The following is a 19,385-nucleotide window of genomic DNA, read 5'->3' on the forward strand; positions in this document are numbered from 1 at the left end:
ATTGATCACAAAGCACTATACCAGATATAATGATGAACAAATTTAAATATTGCAAAAATTATTGAATATTATGTGACACAGAGACACAAAGTGAGCACATGCTGTTGGAAATATGGCACCAATAGATGTGCTTGAGGCAAGGTTGTCACAAACCTTCAATTTGTAAAAACAAATAAACAAACAAAAAAGCAAAGAAAAGCAATGTCTGTTAAGAGCAACAAAGCAAATCACAATAAAACGAGGCATGCTGTTATCATCATCTAACAGGCACATTTTGGTTTCAAAAAAACTGGACATATATTAAGATCTAATATGTATTTTACTGTCCAGGAATTTTCTCAAGATTGTATTGCAGAAAATTTTAAAGCCAGTTATTCTACTCTAACACAGTTATTTATTTTTCTTCAATCTCACTTTTTTTCTAAGTATGTCTCTCTTGGACATGGTTTTAATAATTTACAATATAAAGAGACATAGGCTGAATTTATAGCAGCACTGAGTTAACAAAAAGAGATAATCCTGTTCGTTTATTTGATAACCCAGCTGAACCTGAAGTACTGATTTCAGCCTGTTCATCACCTGAATGGGCTGCAGTAGTTAGAGGGTTTCCAACACAGCCATTGGAAGACTTTTAAAAGGTAATGGTGTAATCCATGCAGCCAGGAAGGGGTAGGTCCCTTATAACTCTGTAATCCTCTGGGCCCAGCTTTCTTTTTCCTCTCCTGATTGATGACACCAGGCCCATTGGTGGTATAGCTCTGGGTTTCCCTCAGTCTCAAGATCTCAGTCAGGGTGGGAGAAGTGGAAGAACAAGCCTTCTTGCAGACCACTGGTTGATTGGCAGCCTTTGCCATAGCTAATCTGGTTTGTTTTCAGGTCAGTGACAGTCACTTTTAGGAGCGGGTTCGTTTGCTTTCAAAATCCATTTCCCCGTTCCTCTCAGGGTTCTTTGCCCCAAAGGACTTTGCCCTTTCTTTCGCAGTGGACACCTTGGCACCTTCTGCAAACAGACAGTCCCGCAGAGGCCCTCGACGAGTGTCACTCTATCTGTCTCGCGCTCCTAAGAGAGGTGTAGCAGAAAGCAGTGCCCCAGGCCTCCACGCGACGGTGAAGCAGGAACCAGGGGCTGCCAGCAGAGCAGCCCAGGTGCGTCGCCTTAGGGACGGAGCTGCCAAGTGCCGAGCTGGGGCTGCCAGAGCCGAGCCGGGAACGGCATTTGCCAGAGCCGAGGCGGAAGCCGGAGCATTTGGGGGACGGGACCGCGGGAACCCGGAAACGCCTGGGCTGCACCGAGCTGGCGGTGGCTACGGCGACGGGAGACGGCGGCGCTGCGGGTCAGCGGTCGCGTTGGACCCAGCGGACTCGGCAGCCTGGGGCGCCCGGCGGAGCTGAACCGCGGCCCGCGGTGGTGGGCTCAGCCGGTCGAGCTGCGCGGGAGGTGAGTCCTGAGCGCACCTGGGGAGGGGCAGGAGCCAGGAGGCCAGCGGCTGCGGGGTGGCCCGGGCAGCTCCTGGAGGAGGAGGAGGAGGAAGAGGAGGCATGCGAGGGGGCTGATGTGAAGTCTGCAGGGGTGAAGGGGACGGTATCGAAGACCTGAAATACAGTGCTAGCTAAATAGGGTTGGGAGCAGATGAGGTGACACGTTGTAACTCCGACGGACGACGTGCGGAATGTGCTGGGTGGAGGAGGAAAAAAGGCCCGAGGAGAGGGGTGTGTCAAGCGAATGAAGACGGCAGTGTGTGCCTCAGCGCCTGGGGCGTGCGGAGCTAGTGACGGCTGGGCCCGGCTGGGGTCACATCCCTTCAGTGAACATCCCATGAGCTCTCACTCGGTGTTGAGCCCTGTGGTAGACACAGATGCACCCGACCAGCACCTGGAGCTCAAGAAGCCGCAGGAACTTAAAGAAATGGAAAGGCTGCCCTTGGTAAGGCTAGTAAGAACACAAGGACTGTTTGAGGCGGGGTGAAATTCTCATCAGAACAGGTGTGTGGGTGCATTACTTTATCGTAAAAGACGATCTTTTATTATGTTCTCTTAAATGCAGTATTTGAAAATTAAGTCTTTTTGTTTTTGAAGTCATCTTTCGGCTTTAGTAGTTAAAGGTGAAATTTGGTGCAGTTTCTTACTTGGTGTTCTTATTCACTTTCACTGGTAAACTCAGGGTGTTTCAAGGGAATGACTTGTAAACGTAAAATTTCTGATGCTAACTTTCCTCCCAACTGTTGATTCTATCTCTTCAGCATCTCAAATTTAGTTCTCCCCTTTTTCATTCCCACTACCTCTCTGCTAAATATGCTCGGCTTTCCTCTTCTTACTTGCGCTAGAGCAGTAACTTCCAAACTGGACTTGTCCTCAGCCTGGCGCCTTTCCAGTTACTTGCCTCCAAATTACTTTTAAAGCCAAAGATCTTATGCCTTTCTTTTTTTGGTTATTCCTTCCTCAGAAATACGCAGTGATTCTCAATCGGCTTCAGAATAAAATGTAAATTATTTAGGGAGGCATTTAATACACTTTATATTATTTAGGGAGGCTTCAAATTTTTCCTTCAAAATTTCAGTCTGACTATGGCTCCAGTAAAATCAATATGATCCTTTAATTCTTTTTTCCTTTTATTCTGTTAAACAAATATTACTTTTTTCCACATATCCTATTTTTTAGCCAAACTGTAGTAGTTAATTAGACGTCCAGTTTCTGAACATGCTATATGCCTATCTGCCTTGGTCTTTGCTTTTATCCTTTCTTCCTACAAAGAAGAAACAAGGAAGGCCTTCCTTGCTGTCTTTGTAGAAATTCTACTTATTCTTCAATTCCTTAAATGCCACCTCTTTCTTATGCAGCTTTCTGAAATCTGCCAAATCCAGTTCATTCTTTTTTTCTTTTTCTTTTTCTCTTCTTTTGAGACAGAGTTTTGCTCTTGTTGCCCAGGCTGGAGTGCAATGGTGTGATCTTGGCTCCCTGCAACCTCCGCTTCCAGGGTTAGGGCAATTCTCCTGCCTCAGCCTCCCGAAGTAGCTGGGATTACAAGTGCCCACCACCATGCCCAGCTAATTATTTTGTATTTTTAGTTGAGACGGGGTTTCACCATGTTGGCCAGGCTGGTCTTGAACTCCTGACCTCAGGTGATCCACTTGCCTTGACCTCCCAAAGTGTTGGGATTACAGGCGTGAGCCACCACGCCCAGCCCATTTTTTTTCTTCATGTGTGCTGGGCTTTATAAATCTTATAATACTTGTTAAATTTGCATTGTACTGTGGTTATTTGAGAGTTCTATTATCCCTACTATAATGTAAGCTTCCTAAGGAAAGCATTTGTGCTTACTACTTTTTTTTTTTTTTTGAGATGGAGTCTTGCTCTGTCACTCAGGCTGGAGTGCAGTGGCATGACCCTCTCACCTCACTGCCACCTCTGCCTCCCAGGTTTAAGAGATTGTTCTGCCTCAGCCTCTCAAGTAGCTGGGACTACAGTACAGGTGTGCATCACCATGCCTGGCTAATTTTTGTATTTTTAGTAGAGACGGGGTTTTGCCATGTTGGCCAGGCTGGTTTCAAACTCCTGGCCTCAAGTGATCCACCCACCTCACCTCCTAAAGTGCCAAAATTACAGGCATGAACCACTGCACCCAGCCTGTACTTACTACATTTTTAAAGCACTTTAGTACTTGAACACATCATAATGTGTTAGACTCTTAAATATTTGTTACATTAATCATGTAGTGAAACAGTCTCTTATTGTGCTCCTGGAGACAAGATGAGCTCTTGAGTTGTTATAGAAACTTACTGTGGATTTAATATGTGAAAATGCTTTTCTGTTCTATGTTTTAGTACCTCATTTGATCCTGGTAATAAATTGTTGGGGTAGCATAGTTATTATCACCACTATTTTATAGATAAGAATATTAAAGTTCAGACAGACCAAATAGTTTGCCCTGGGTCTTACATACACTCCTTAGGCTGCCTCAATTGTATTTGAAATTGATATAATTTGTGTCCTGAAACATGTGCCTTTTACTCAGTAGAAATTCAACATGTTGAACGAGTAATTGGATAAGTTATAGAATCAATGGAAAGAATCTCATTTGAAAGCCTAAACTTGTTCAGTAGCCATGAAGTATAACTTTTGAGCTTTTCCTTTCCTGAGAAGTATAGAGAGTGAAGTTTCTTTTTGATGTTAATCAACTGTGGATTTGTGTGTGTGTGTGTGTCTGTAAGTGCCAGACGTTTAGAGTAAGTTATAGACCTGTCTGGGTAACTGAAATAGCTTGAACATCATCAGACTGACAGTTAATAATGTCATTCATGAGTATAAATTTATTATTAAATAAGATTCAGGTGAATATGAATTGGTAGCTTAACATTAGATTTTAATCCTCACAAAAGCAATGTATTCTTAAGTATGTTCAACTTAATTATCTCTATTAATGGAGTGTAGTGGTTATATATTTTTAATCATTGTTTCTTTAATGTATCTTGTTATATAAATCTGAGTGTTTAATATATAAGTGTAAAAATGACTTTAGAAGGTACAATGTTGCTTAGCTTCTCTATCCAGATTGCCTGACCAGAACTCTTTCTAGTTTATCATCCATGTTGGAGATACCATCTAAAATGAAACCAAAGAGCCAGTTTAAGATATGTTACTGTACTTAGAGATAAGAAGTTTGATTGAAAAGGTATGCTAGGTCACAAAGCATAGTAGAAATTAGAATTAAGATGAAGCTGAAACTGGGCCGGGCACGGTGGCTCATGCCTATAATCCCAGCACTTTGGGAGGCCGAGGCAGGCAGATCACAAGGTCAGGAATTTGAGACCAGCCTGACCAGCATGGTGAAACCCTGTCTCTACTAAAAATACAAAAAATTAGCCAGGCATGGTGGTGGACGCCTGTAGTCCCAGCTACTCGGGAGGCTGAGGCAGGAGAATGGCTTGAACCCGGGAGGCAGAGGTTGCAGTGAGCCGAGATCGCACCATTGCACTCCAGTCTGGGCAACAGAGCGAGACTGCATCGAAAAAAAAAAAAAATTGAAGCTGAAACTTTGAGGTCATGTCAGATAAAATGCTAAGAAACAAGCTCATTCCACAAAGTATCTACATAGGACTTTATATCTACCCAGAGCCTAGTTTTTTCTGTAAAAGTTATATAAGAAGTTTTTTTCTAAATTCATATATGCTATAAAACCAATTTCAAACAGCATTTCTAATAGTATTTTCTATCATGAATAGGTTTTTTAAAGGTATTCAATGAATAAGGCATTGTAGTGTAATAATCACTTTATTTTATTTATATTCCTTAATCATAACCACCCACAAAATACATACTATTATTTATCACCATTTTATAGATAAGGGAAAGGAGGGACAGAGAGATTAAATAATTTGCTGTACTTATTAAGTTGTAGAGACAGAATGTGAACTCAGTCTGAGACCAAAGGCATACTTTTATATACTATGGTGACTGACCCTCTAATACTTGGATGTGCTTTTTTGTTTTTTAAATAATTTTTTGTAGAGATGAAGTCTTACTATGTTGGCTTGGCTGGTCTTGAACTCCTGGCCTCAAGCGATCCTCCCACTATGGCCTCTGAAAGTGCTGAGATTACCGGTGTGATCAGTCCATAGACATGCTTAAACATAGGCTTTACTGCAAAGACTATGGGTTTTGACTGAAATAAATCGTGGTTCATGTCTGAGCTCTGACAAGTTATGCAAGACAAGCTATACACTTAATATATCAGAACCTGTGTTTATTAATCTGTAAAATGAATACCTCCTTTTACAGATTAAATGAGATCTAAATGAGATAATACCTGTAAATCACCTAGTACAATGCCTGATATACTGTAGGTATTCAAGATTCTTTTACTGTTTTTACTTCTCTCATGAAATACAGTTATTACAGTTATTAGAAAACATTTAATGCAAACCAGTTTTGACCTGCATTTTTCTTTCTTTCTTTTTTTTTGAGACAGGGTCTCACTGTCACCTTGGCTGGAGTACAGAGGCGCGATCTCAGCTCACTGCAACTTCTACCGCCCTGGCTCAAGTGATCTCCCACTTTAGCCTCCCGAGTAGGTGGAACTACTGGCATGTGCCACCATACCTGGCTAATTTTTGTATTTTTTGTAGAGACAGCTTTCACCATGTTGCCCAGGCTGGTCTCAGACTTCTGGGCTCAACTGATCCGCCCACCTCAGCCTCCCAAAGTGTTGGAATTGCAGACCTGAGCCACCATGTCCAGCTCCTGCATTTGTCTTTTATGTTATTACACAGAGTTATGAAGAGATCATTCTCCCACAACAAATATTGTGGAGTTTATTTATTGTTTTATAAATTCAACATAGAGTAAATGCTTAATATATGACAGGTGCTGGTATGGAGAAGCAGGAAATACAGTGAATAGAAGAAGGAAATGTATATCATTTGTCAATAAATTGGTCTGATAAAATTTATGAGTGCTATTATAAAAGGTTTACGCAAAATGGCATGAGAGTATAGTAGAGGGAAGGATTCAGTCTGCTTGGAAGACATATGAAACTTCACTGAAACTTATATTTTGAGTACTGTAAGATATGTAGAGGTTCTACAAATACAGAAGGGAGAAGAGGTGTTTAAAAAGAGGAATATTTGTTCAGTGAATGCATGAAAGAACAAGATTGAGACATGCAATTGTTTATTGCAGGAAATGTAGGTTGGGACCAGATTATGAGGGCTCTTTTATGTGAAGGAGTTTGGACTCTATCCTCTTTTGTAAGAAGTCAGTTAAACTTTACAAACAGGGCAAGGGACAGTGACTCATGCCTGTAATCCCAGCACTTTGGGAGGCCTAGGTGAGAGGATCACTTGAGGGCAGGAGTTTGAGACCAGCATGGGCAATGAAGCAAGACCCTAGCTCTACAAAAAATAAAAAAATCATGTGGTAGCATGCGCTTGTAGGTCCAGCTACTTGGGAGGCTGAGGCAGAAGGATTGCCTGAGCCCGGTAGGTTGAGGCTGCAGCGAGCCGTGATCACAGCACTGCACTCCAGCCTGGGTGACAGAGTCAGACTTGGTCTCAAAAAAACCCAAAAAAAACCAGAAACGGAAGAGATGTGATCAGACCTACGTCTTATTAAGATATCTGCTATATGGAGCCTAGATTAGAGTTGAGAGTGTCTGAAGCTTGCCCTCTTCAGTTAGGCAGAGTTACATGAGACTTGAACAGTAAATGTAGAACAAACATAATATATATTTATATTCTCTGTAGCTTAAGCTTATAGTATGTGTAAACTTCTAAGACTGTAGGTTTACCAGGAACTGGTTGCAATTTCATGTTTAGGAAAGGTGTTGTTTAAAAAAACAAAACTATACAGCATTTGGATTCGAATATTGGAATCTTGTTCTCAAGGGAAAGTGGTAATCTAACATTAATTATTTAAACATAATCAGCAGCTAGAATTTTTTGAAGTTTGAAAAGCTTTGACAACAAAGGAAGACAAGTCGTTCTACTGTAAAGGCACATGCACTATAAGTTTATCACAGCACTATTCACAATAGCAGACATAGAATCAATCTAGATGCCCAACAGTGGTGAACTGGACATAAAAATACGGTACATATACACCCTGGAATACTACGCAGCTACAAAACAATGAGAACATGGCCTTTGCAGCAACATGGATGGAGCTGAAGGCCATTATTCTAAACAAATTAATGCAGGAACAGAAAACCAAATACTGCGTGTTCTCAGTTATAAGTAGGAGCTAAACATTGAGTACATATGGACACAAAGAAGGGGACACAGTAGACATTGAGGTCTATTTAAGGGTGCAGGGTTGGAGGGGGGTAAGGATTGAAAAACTACCTATTGGGCATTATGCTGATTACCTGGGTGACAAAATTATCTATACACCAAACCCCCATGACACACAATTTACCCATGTAACAAACATGCATACCTACCTCTTACCTTCAATCTAAAATAAAAGTTGGGAAAAAAAAGAATGTTTAACAGTTCGTCAGACCACAAATCCATAAAAATTGCTTATTCTATGTTGTTTCAGTTAAATTATCTTCACGTTAAATTTTTAAAAATTTAATCCAAATTTAATATAACTGAGTTGAAATCTGATTGTCAGCAAGGCCTCACTCCATCTGGTTGCTCTGGGAGAGCATCCATTCCTTTCCTCTTCCAGCTTCTGGCAGCTGCCAGTATTCCTTTGCTTGTGCCTGCATCACTCTAATATTCAAGGACAGCATCATCAAATCTCTCTCTGCTTCATCTTCATATTGCATTCTTCTCTTGTGTATCTGTATTCTCCTTTTCTTTTATTTCTTTATTTCTTTTTTTTTTTTTGAGACGGAGTCTCGCTCTGTCGCCCAGGCTGGAGTGCAGTGGCGCGATCTCGGCTCACTGCAAGATCCGCCTCCCGGGTTCACGCCATTCTCCTGCCTCAACCTCCCGAGTAGCTGGGACTACAGGCGCCCACCACCGCGCCTGGCTAATTTTTTGTATTTTTAGTAGAGATGGGGTTTCACCGTGTTAGCCAGAATGGTCTCAATCTCCTCCATCTCGTGATCTGCCCGCCTTGGCTTCCCAAAGTGCTGGGATTACAGGTGTGAGTCATGGTGCCCAGCATCCTCTTCTTTTTAAAAATATTTTTCCAGACCGGGTGCAGTGGCTCACATCTGTAATCCCAGCACTTTGAGGGGCCGAGGTGGGTGAATCACCTGAGGTCAGGAGTTCAAGAGCACCCTGGCCAACATGGTGAAATCCCATCTCTACTAGAAATACAAAAATCAGCCAGGCATGGTGGTGAAAGTCTGTAATCCCAGCTAGTCGGGAGACTGAGGCAGGAGAATTGCTTGAACCCAGGAGGCAGAGGTTGCAATGAGCTGAGATCACACCATTGCACTCCAGCCTGGGCAACAGAGCAAGACTCCATCTCAGAATATATATATTCCAGCTTTATTGAAGTGTTTATATATATACATATTAATTAAATATTTGATGGCTGATTTCCATCTGGAGAATTGTGTGATAACTGTATTTTTTTTAACTTCTATCCCCAATCTTCTTAGTTTTGAATCTTTACTAATGATTAGTGCCTGTAGACCCTACCTGGCTTTTACACAAGTCTCTGTTCTTTGTAGAATATCTTTAACTGTTGTAAGTGGTGGGAAGTGACCATAACAGAATGAGGTAGAGCAGAATTGCATGCGATTGTGGGGAAATGGGAGGGTGGGAAGGAGTAAGTCCATTTTTGCATGGCAGCACACATTGAAAGGAGATCTTAGAGATATTAAGTAGTTTTGTTTTCCAAATCAATGCATTTCTGTAAAGAGTACAATAGTGCTGAACGATTTTTATCTGAATATTAGAATGCAAATAGGTTTTATATTTGCATAGGTAAAGAAATATCTGAATACTCTTGGTTTTATTTGAATCTAGGAATGGAAATTTTGCAGCCTATGAAAGAACAAGTTAAAATGGATACTACTGTAACTTATGTACAGGTGATATTTTCTTAGTAAACAGTTACCTGACACCTTGAGGAAGAAAGAAAAGGAGAAAAAATGAAAAGTTGTTTAACTTAGAATGTGATAGGAGCCTGCAAGTTATAAAGAGTTGGTTAAATATTATTGAGCAAGATTTTGCTTTTTTTAAGCACTTAAGAGGGAACTAATTTACGGGAGGCTATTGTTTCTTTCATAAAAATTGAGTTTATTATATCTGTAGTGTAAATTACTTTCTACTCATTTCTTTCACTTATATAAAAAATGTTTTTGAATCTTCCACAAGATTATTATGGATTTCAAGTACAAGTATAGATTTCTTCTTGAGTACTGTATCTACTTCTGAGATAGTTAGAAAAGAATATGTACAAATACCAGTGTCAAAAGTCAACTGTGATGAATTTTGTCATTATTTAGCTTGTAATAATAGGTTATAGTTTTTTTGTTGTTGTTGTTTGTTTGTTTGTTTGTTTTTTTGAGACAGAGTTTTGCTCTGTCCCCCAGGCTGGAGTGCAGTGGCTAGATCTCAGCTCACTGCAAGCTCCGCCTACCGGGTTCACTCCATTCTCCGGTCTCAGCCTCCGGAGTAGCTGGGACTACAGGCGCCCGCCATCTCGCCCGGCTAGTTTTTTGTATTTTTTAGTAGAGACGGGTTTTCACCGGGTTAGCCAGGATGGTCTCGATCTCCTGACCTCGTGATTCGCCCGTCTTGGCCTCCCAAAGTGCTGGGATTACAGGCTTGAGCCACTGCGCCCGGCCTTTTTTTTCTTTTTTGAGATGGAGTCTCACTCTGTCGCCCAGGCTGGAGTGCAGTGGCGCGATCTCGGCTCACTGCAAGCTCCGCCTCCCGGGTTCACGCCATTCTCCTGCCTCAGCCTCCTGAGTAGCTGGGACTACAGGCGCCCGCCACCGCGCCCGGCTAATTTTTTGTATTTTTAGTAGAGACGGGATTTCACCGTGGTCTCGATCTCCTGACCTTGTGATCCGCCCGCCTCGGCCTCCCAAAGTGTTGGGATTACAGGCGTGAGCCACCGCGCCCAGCTAGGTTATAGTTTTAAAGTTTCGGCATCATGGAAGATAATGGACAAAAAATTTCAACTGAGCTCAGCATTTCTGTATGTATTTACTTTTTTCTGTTGATTTACTTGGAAAAACCTTAAATGTTTGTTTTTTACCCTAATACTTGTCTCTGACCAGTGTATAATGTGACATATTTGCATAGCACTTTGTAACTTGTGTGTTTTAATATATGCTCTCTTATGTCATTAACCTCTAGTAGACTGATATTGTTACTAAGGGAGTATAGTGTAAAATGTAGAGTAAAATGTAAATAGAGCTTACTCTAAAAATCATAACTTAGGAATTTAGCCCTTGTTTTTGTAATAGAAGGAAAATTGACTTATAGAATATCTAAGATACTAGGTAGTCTAAAATGTATATGAATTTTATTTTATTATTTATTTATTTATTTTTGAGACAGAGTCTTGCTGTGTTGCCCAGGCTGGAGTGTAGCGGTGGGATTTTGGCTCACTGCAACCTCTGCCTCCCGGGTTCAAGAAATTCTTGTGGCCTCAGCCTCCTGAGTAGCTGGGATTACAGGTGTGTGCCACCATGCCTGGCTAATTTTTGTATTTTTAGTAGAGACGGGTTTTTGCCATGTTGACCAGGCTTGGCTCGAACTCCTGGCCTCAAGTGATCTGCTCACCTCAGCCTCCCAAAGTGCTGGGATTACAGACATGAGCCACTACACCCAGCCTGTATATGAATTTTAGTACTGTTTTTTTTTTTTTATTTTTTTTTTATTTTTGAGACGGAGTCTCGCTCTGTCACCCAGGCTGGAGTGCAGTGGCCGGATCTCAGCTCACTGCAAGCTCCGCCTCCCAGGTTCACGCCATTCTCCTGCCTCAGCCTCCCGAGTAGCTGGGACTACAGGCGCCTGCCACCTCGCCCGGCTAAGTTTTTGTATTTTTAGTAGAGACGGGGTTTCACTGTGTTAGCCAGGATGGTCTCGATCTCCTGACCTCGTGATCCGCTCGTCTCGGCCTCCCAAAGTGCTGGGATTACAGGCTTGAGCCACCGTGCCCGGCCTTTTAGTACTGTTTTAAAACATTGACTAAACATTTAGTTTTTTAGGACTTTTAGTGGCTGGAGACATATCAGCAAAATACAGATACTGTCTCAGAATGGTAAGCTTTATACACAGACTGAAAAAGTATACAGACTATACATTGGTGAGCCACTGGAAGTAAGTCTGTAGTAATACTGATTTTAGGATTTACCTACAAGGATGTATTCTTGCCTCCCTCCCTCCCTCCCTCCCTCCTCCCTCTTCCCTCCTCCTCCCTTCCTTCCTTCCTTCCTGTCTTCCTTCCTTCCTTCCTTCCTTCCTTCCTTCCTTCCTTCCTTCCTTCCTTCCTTCCGTCCGTCCGTCCGTCCGTCCGTCTCGCTGTGTTGCCTAGGCTGGAGTGCAGTGGCACAATCTCAGCTCACTGCAACCTCCGCCCCTTGGGTTCAAGCAATTCTCGTGCTTCAACCTCCTGAGTAGCTGGGATTACAGGTGCACACCACTGCACCCAGCTAATTTTTTGTATTTTTAGTAGAGACAGGGTTTCACCATGTTGCCCAGGCTGGTCTTGAACTCCTGAGCTCAGGCAATCCACCCGCCTCAGCCTCCCAAAGTGCTGGGATTACAGGTGTGAGCCACCACACCTGGCCTGTATTCTATTTTTGAAAAGATGAATATAAATTATTAGTATATGGTGTTTTGAATATTTTAGAACTCGGTATAGATCTGTAATGCAATTAATGAAGATATAAATAATGTATCAGTATCTCATTAATTTGGGGATGGCGTGGGTAGTAAGTGTGCATTAATGAAGCATATACATTATGTAATGTATGTTTCAAAATATTTAGACTTGTAGAGTAACTCATAATTGGCTGATAAAACTTTGTAAAGCAAGGATCTTTGGGAGGTGCTTTAATAAAAATGAAGGTAACTGGCATATCACATATATTTAAACTATAGATTTTAGTGTGTTTGAAAATCTTCTTCTCTTAAGAGTATAAAATAATTACTGAAAATATCTTTGAACATGAAATAAGCTAATATTTTTTGTATAAAATGCAAAAGTAAATTCTAACCAAGCCATCATCCAAACTCATTAAATCCAAATGAATGGAGTTTAGATGAATGAAATTTTCTTGTATATTTCCCCCCAAGAGGTGAGAAGAGATTTAAAAATAATAAAACTCAACTTTATAAATATCAAACATCCAAAAATTTAGAGGAGAATTAGTGATTAGAAAGCAAGTTCAAGATCTATTATTAATTAGGGTGACAAACAAAACTCTGAAATATTTTTTGTGCACAGGACTGTAAAGGATTTATAGAAGTACTAGCAATGTGATTGCTGTATCAAATCAGTGTGATTGTAATGTCTACACTCATACACAAAGATTATAATTATGTATCATAATAATTATGTAAGTTGATTATTTTTTATTTTTTATTTTTTTTTTTGAGACGGAGTCTCACTCTGTCCCCCTTGCTGGAGTGCAGTGGCCGGATCTCAGCTCACTGCAAGCTCCGCCTCCCGGGTTCAGGCCATTCTCCGGCCTCAGCCTCCCGAGTAGCTGGGACTACAGGTGCCCGCCACCTCGCCCGGCTAGTTTTTTTTGTATTTTTTAGTAGAGACGGGGTTTCACTGTGTTAGCCAGGATGGTCTCGATCTCCTGACCTCGTGATCCACCCGTCTCGGCCTCCCAAAGTGCTGGGATTACAGGCTTGAGCCACCGCGCCCGGCCGTAAGTTGATTATTATACGTTATATTTTACTATATAGATATACTCAAAGTTTACAATTTACAAACTTATGTGGAACTTTTAGGAGAAAAAGTTTAAATTAGATTAATAGAATCGTGTGTGTGTGTGTGTGTGTGTTTCAGAACTGGAGGGGAGTGGGATGAAGAGAAGTTGGAAAATGGCTACAAAAATACCGTTGGGGGCCAGGCGCGGTGGCTCATGCCTGTAATCCCGCCACTTTGGGAGGCCGAGGCGGGCGGATCACGAGGTCAGGAGATTGATATCAACCTGACCAACATGGTGAAACCCCGTCTGTACTAAAAATACAAAAAATTAGCCAGGCATGGTGGCGGGTGCCTGTAATCCCAGCTACTCAGAAGGCGGAGGCAGGAGAATCTCTTGTTTTTCTAATGTTATCTTCTAGAATTTTTACGGTTTCAGGTCTTAGATTTAAGTCCTTGATCCACCTTGAGTAGATTTTTGTATAAGGTGAGAGAGGAGGATCCAGTTTCATTTTTCTACATGTGGCTTGCCAGTTATCCCAGCACCATTCGTTGAATAGGGTGTCCTTTCCCCACTCTATGTTTTTGTTTGCTTTGTTGAAGATCAGTTGGCTGTAAGTATTTGGCTTTATTTCTGGGTTCTCTATTCTGTTCCATTGGTCTATGTGCCTATTTTTGTAACAGTACCATGCTGTTTTAGTGACTATGGCCTTATAGTATAATTTGAAGTCAGGTAATGTGATACCTGACTTCACAGATTTGTTCTTTTTGCTTAGTCTTGCTTTGGCTATGCAGGTTCTTTTTTGGTTCCATATGAATTTTAGGATTGTTTTCTAGTTCTGTGAAGAATGATGCTGGCATTTTGATGGGAATTGCATTTAATTTGTAGATTGCTTTTGGCAGTATGGTCATTTTCACAATATTGATTCTACCCATCCATGAGTGTGGGATGTATTTCCATTTATATGTGTCATGTATGATTTCTTTCAGCAGTGTTTTGTAGTTTTCCTTGTAGAGGTCTTTCACCTCCTGGGTTAGGTATATTCCTAAGTATTTTATTTTATTGGTTTGCAGTTATTATAAAAGGGATTGAGTTGTTTATCTGATTCTCTGCTTGGTCACTGTTGGTGTATAGCAGAGCTACAGATTTGTATACATTACTTTTGTATCCTGAAACTTTGCTGAATTCATTTATCAGTTTTTTGGATGAGTCTTTAGGATTTGCTAAGTATATAATCATATTATCAGCAAACAGCCACAGTTTGACTTCCTTTTTATCAATTTGGATGCCTGATTATTTTCATTTTGAGTTTATTCTACTATTAGGCAGAATAGTAAGTTAAATTTTCATTCTTTATAGGTAATCTGTTGCAAATGATCATTTGTTTGCATATATTCTACTTTTCTTTTTTTTTTTTTTGAGACAAAGTCTCACTCTGTCACTCAGGCTGGAGTGCAGTGGTGCCACCATGGTTCACTGCAGCCTCGACTTCCCGGGCTCAAGTGATCCTCCAACTTCAGCCTCCTGAGTAGCTGGGACTACAGGCATGCACCACCATGCCCAGATAATTTTTGTATTTTTTTAAGAGAGACACGGTTTTGCCATGTTGCATAGGCTAGCCTCTAACTCCTGGGCTCAAGTGATCCGCCTACCCCGGCACCTGGCCATATTCTACTTTTCAACTTTTAAAAACATACATTATAATAAATAGCATTAATAATAACTGTATTATTATGGTGAATGTTTATATTGATGTTTGGAAATGGAAATGCAAAATTTTCAAAGTGTATCCTGGGTTAGAAGCTGACCTTTAAATTTTATTTTATTTTATTTTTTTTATTTTTTGAGACAGGGCCTCTCTTTGTTACTCAGGCTGGAGTGCAGTGGTACATGATCTTGGCTCACTGCAGCTTTGACTTCCCGAACTCAAGGGATCCTTACTCCTCAGACCTCAATAGCTGGGACCACATGCACAGGCCACCACGCCCAGCTAATTTTTGTATTTTTTGTAGAGACAAGTTTTCACCATTTTGACCAGACTGATTTCTAACTCTGGAGTCAAGTGATCTGCACACCTGGGCCTCCCAAAGTGCTGGGTTTACAAGCCTGAGCCACCACACCTGGTCTCAATTTTCAACTTGAAAAGAAGTTAGAGCATTGCTGTTATAATAGGGACATTATGGTCTTGTTTGCACAGAATAAACAAAAGACTTCCTTGAACAGATATGAAATCATTGTTTGACATTTTCCGGGAGAATTAGATGCCTCTGCCAAATGTAAGTTGCTGGAAATTTATTCTCTTCCATATAGAGGTAAAGGCACCAGAATGTCCTGGAATTTTACAATAGCATGTAGTGGGAGCCAGAGAGCCTGATATAAGCTATCTGGTGTCTCCAGTTACTAGTAGTGACCTTGAATAAATCATCTACTTCTTTATTCACTATTTTCTTCATTTTAAAGTGAAGAAATTGTGTTAGATTATTTCTAAAACATATTACACCTCTAAAATGCTATAATTTTATATCACATTGGACAAAATTGAGATAGATGATTAAGAAGTCTATGTATTCTTTCCTCTAAGCTTGATCCTTTCTTTGTAACAGAGATATATTATTCGATTTTTGTCTCTGAAAGTGAAATTAAATGCTTAAGATAATTTTTTCCAATAATTATAATCTATATATATTTAATGGTGAATATACATATTTTAACATTAAAAATTTTATTCTTATATTCATGGTGCTGCATTGTTCGTGTTTGGAGCATATTCAGTTGAGGGTAGGAATTGCTGAATTTAGTAAGCTAGACTTAATGCTTTTAGGAATAGATCTCTGTAACTATGGTACTTAGCCTAATGTAGGTATGAAATAATGACTGTTGAATCTGTTTGAATATATTATATATATTATAATAATTAGGAGTTAAGGATCATATCTATACAACCATACCTAAACCATGGTAGCTTGGCTGTAGCAACCTGGTAGCTTGATAGCTTGGGTTGTGAGAGCTCTAAAGAGATATACTATAAACAGGGTTCACATTTGAAAAAATTTAGGTAGAAGTTGGACTCATGGAAAAGATAGAGGTGGGGTGAAGAATAGACTAACAGAATGTCCTTAGAATTAATCCAAAGAAATCTGATTTAGAGCCAAAGTTTTGAAGAAAGCCTGGTGAGGAATGCTATTATTTGGTATATCCTCAATCTTTAATTTTTTAAAATCAACTTTATTGAGTTGTAATTTACATACAGTAAATGTACCCATTGAATAAAATGAACCACTGTACTTGTGAATTGTAGATTAAAAAAAAAAAAATCTACAATTCAGTGAATTCTGATAAATTCAACTTCATAACCACCACACAGTATTTCTACCACTACCAAAAATTCTTTGCTGTCTCTTTGCAGTCAACCCTCAACCCCAGCCCCTGTCTATAGGTAACCATAAATTTGCATCTGTCAGTGTAGTTTAATTTTGCCTTTTCTAGAATTTTATATAAATGGAAAGATAAAGTATGCAGTATACTGTTTTGTTTAAATTTTTTGGCTTAGTATGTTTTTTACTTTTTGGGGGTGCTTTAGTGTGGCAGTATTTTATTCCTTTTTATAGCTGAGCATTATTCCATTGTATGGATATACCACATAGGATCATTTATTCAAATATCGATGGGCATTTGGAGTATTTAATTTCTGATGTTACAAATAAAGCTCCTGTAAATATTCATGTACAAATATTGTTGTGAACATGCATTTGCAAATTTCTTGGGTACATCTAAGAGTGGAATTGCCAGGTCATATGAAAAGATTATGTTATTGTTTTCTTCCTTCTCTTCCTTCCCTTGCTTTTGTCCCTCCTCTCCTCTCCTCTTCCCTTCCCTCTCCTACCCCCTTCTCCCTTTCCCTCCTCTCCCCTCCTTCCCTTTCTTCCCTTCCTTTCCTACCTTCCCTTTCTTACCTCTCTTTCTGCTCTTGGTTTCCTCTCCCCTCTGCTTCCCCTCCTCTCCCCTCCCCTTCTGTCCTCTCTCCTATCCTCTTTTTGTTTTTATTTGAGAGGGTCTTGCTCTGTTGCTCAGGCTAGAATACAGCAGTTCAATCGTAGCTCACTATAACCTCAAACCTCCTGGGCTCAAACCATCCTCCTGCCTCAGCCTCCTGAGTAGATGGGACTACATGCATGTAGCACCAAACCCAGCTAATTTTTTAATTTTTTTGTAGAGATGGGGTCTCAATATGTTGCCCAGGCTGGTCTCAAACTCTGGCCTTAAGTGATCCTCCAGCCTCAGCCTCCCAAAGTGCTGTTTTCTTTTAATAAGGAATTAATAAACTTTTTCAAAGTGGTTGTACCATTTTACAGTTTTCACTAGCAATGTTGAGGGCTGTTTGCTCTAAATCCCCTTTAATTCTTAGTTGTATCAGTTTTTAAAATTTAGCCAGTCTAATAGGTACATAGTGGTATCTCATTGTGGTCTGAATTTGTATTTCTCTAATGACTGTGATGTTGAACACCTTTTCCTATGCCTATTAGTCACTCATTTGTCTTTATTGATAAAATATCTTTCTTTTTTTTTTTTTTTTTTTTTTTTGAGATGGAGTGTTACTCTTGTTGCTCACACTGGAGTACAATGGCACAATCTTGGCTCCCTGCAGCCGCCATCTCCTGGGTTCAAGCGATTCTCCTGCCTCAGCCTCCTGAGTAGTTGGGATTACAGGCACCCGCGAGCATGCCCAGCTAATTTTTGTATTTTTAGTAGAGATGGGATTTCATCATGTTGGCCAGGCTATTCTTGAACTCCTGACCTCAGGTGATCCACCCACCTTGGCCTCCCAAAGTGCTGGGATTACAGGCGTGAGCCACCACACCCGGCTGGTAAAATATCTTTTTGCCTATTTTTAAATTGGATTGTCAGTCTTTGATTTATTGTATTATTAAAGTTCTGTATATATTCTGGATATATTGTCAGATCCATGTATTGAGAATATTTTCTCCCATAATGTAGTTTGCCTTTCATGTTATTTTATAGTATCTTTGGAAGAGCAGTCTTTGATTTATTATTGTTTTATTTTATTGAGGCAGAGTCTTGCTGTGTCACCCAGGCTGTAGTGTGGTGGCATGAACATGGCTCACTGCAGCCCTGACCTTCTGGGCTCAATTGATCCTCCTGCCTCAGCTTCTTGCATGCTGGGACCACAGGTGCATGCCACCATGCCTAGCTAATTTTTTGTAGAACTGGGGTTTCACTTTGTTGTCCAGGCTGGTCTTGAACTTCTGGACACAAGTGATGCTTCTGCCTCAGCCTCTCAAAGTGCTGGGATCACAGGTGTAAGCCACTGCACCTGGCCCATTTTTTAATTTTAATGCGTCCAATTTATCAATTTTTTTCATTTATGGTTTGTGCTTTTTGTATCCTAAGAACTCTTGGCCTATCTCTACATGATTACAGTTTTTTTCCTATGCTTTCTTATTGAATATTTATAGTTTCAGCTTTTGTAATGGCTATATGATCCATTTCTAGTTAATATTTGGTATGAGAAAGTTAGGGGTAGAAAGCTATTTTTAAAAAAATGCATATATCTGGTGGGGCACAGTGGCTCACGCCTGTAATCCCAGCACTTTGGGAGACTGAGGCAGGCAGATCATGAGGTCAGGAGATCGAGAGACCATCCTGGCCAACATGGTGAAACCCCGTCTCTACTAAAAATACAAAAATTAGCTGGGCATGGTGGTGTGTGCTTGTAATCCCAGCTACTTGGGAGGCTGAGACAAGAGATTTGCCTGAACCAGGGAGTCAGAGGTTTCAGTGACCTGAGATCGTACCACTGCACTCCGGCCTGATGATAGAGCGAGACCCCGTCTCAAAAATAAATAAATAAATAAAAATACATATATCTCATTATTCCAGTCCAGAACTATTTGTTGAAAAGACTGTTCCTTATTTTTGTACCATTGTCAAATATTGTTTGACAATATTTATGTGTGGTTTAATAGACTGAATATTTGTGCTCTTCCCTCTGTCCCCTGCCTCCCCAAATTCACATGTTGAAATCCTAACTCTCAGTATGATGGTGTTAAGAAGTAGGGCCTATGGGAGGTAA

The 19,385-nt window shown here is 40.5% G+C and overlaps 1 protein-coding gene across 5 annotated transcripts in view; it reads left to right on the top strand.

Moving 5' to 3' along the window:
• Positions 1–247: 247 nt before the first annotated feature.
• The window catches only part of SLC35A3 (solute carrier family 35 member A3), a 65,423-nt gene continuing 46,285 nt past the window's right edge, over positions 248–19,385 (top strand). For 2 of the 5 annotated variants that reach the window (XM_050745235.1, XM_050745217.1), the window contains exon 1: positions 248–1,438. Coding sequence is in view for 2 of the 5 variants with exons in the window: in XM_050745208.1 (XP_050601165.1) it covers positions 1,724–1,924 (201 nt within the window). In the remaining 3 variants the exon portion in view is untranslated. Of the gene's footprint in view, positions 1,439–1,475; positions 1,925–1,968; positions 6,065–19,385 lie in introns of those variants that run through there. The other 3 variants (XM_050745208.1, XM_050745202.1, XM_050745226.1) reach the window with 2 other exon arrangements.

This window comes from Macaca thibetana, chromosome 1 (assembly GCF_024542745.1).
Source record: "Macaca thibetana thibetana isolate TM-01 chromosome 1, ASM2454274v1, whole genome shotgun sequence".
Lineage (NCBI taxonomy): Eukaryota > Metazoa > Chordata > Mammalia > Primates > Cercopithecidae > Macaca > Macaca thibetana.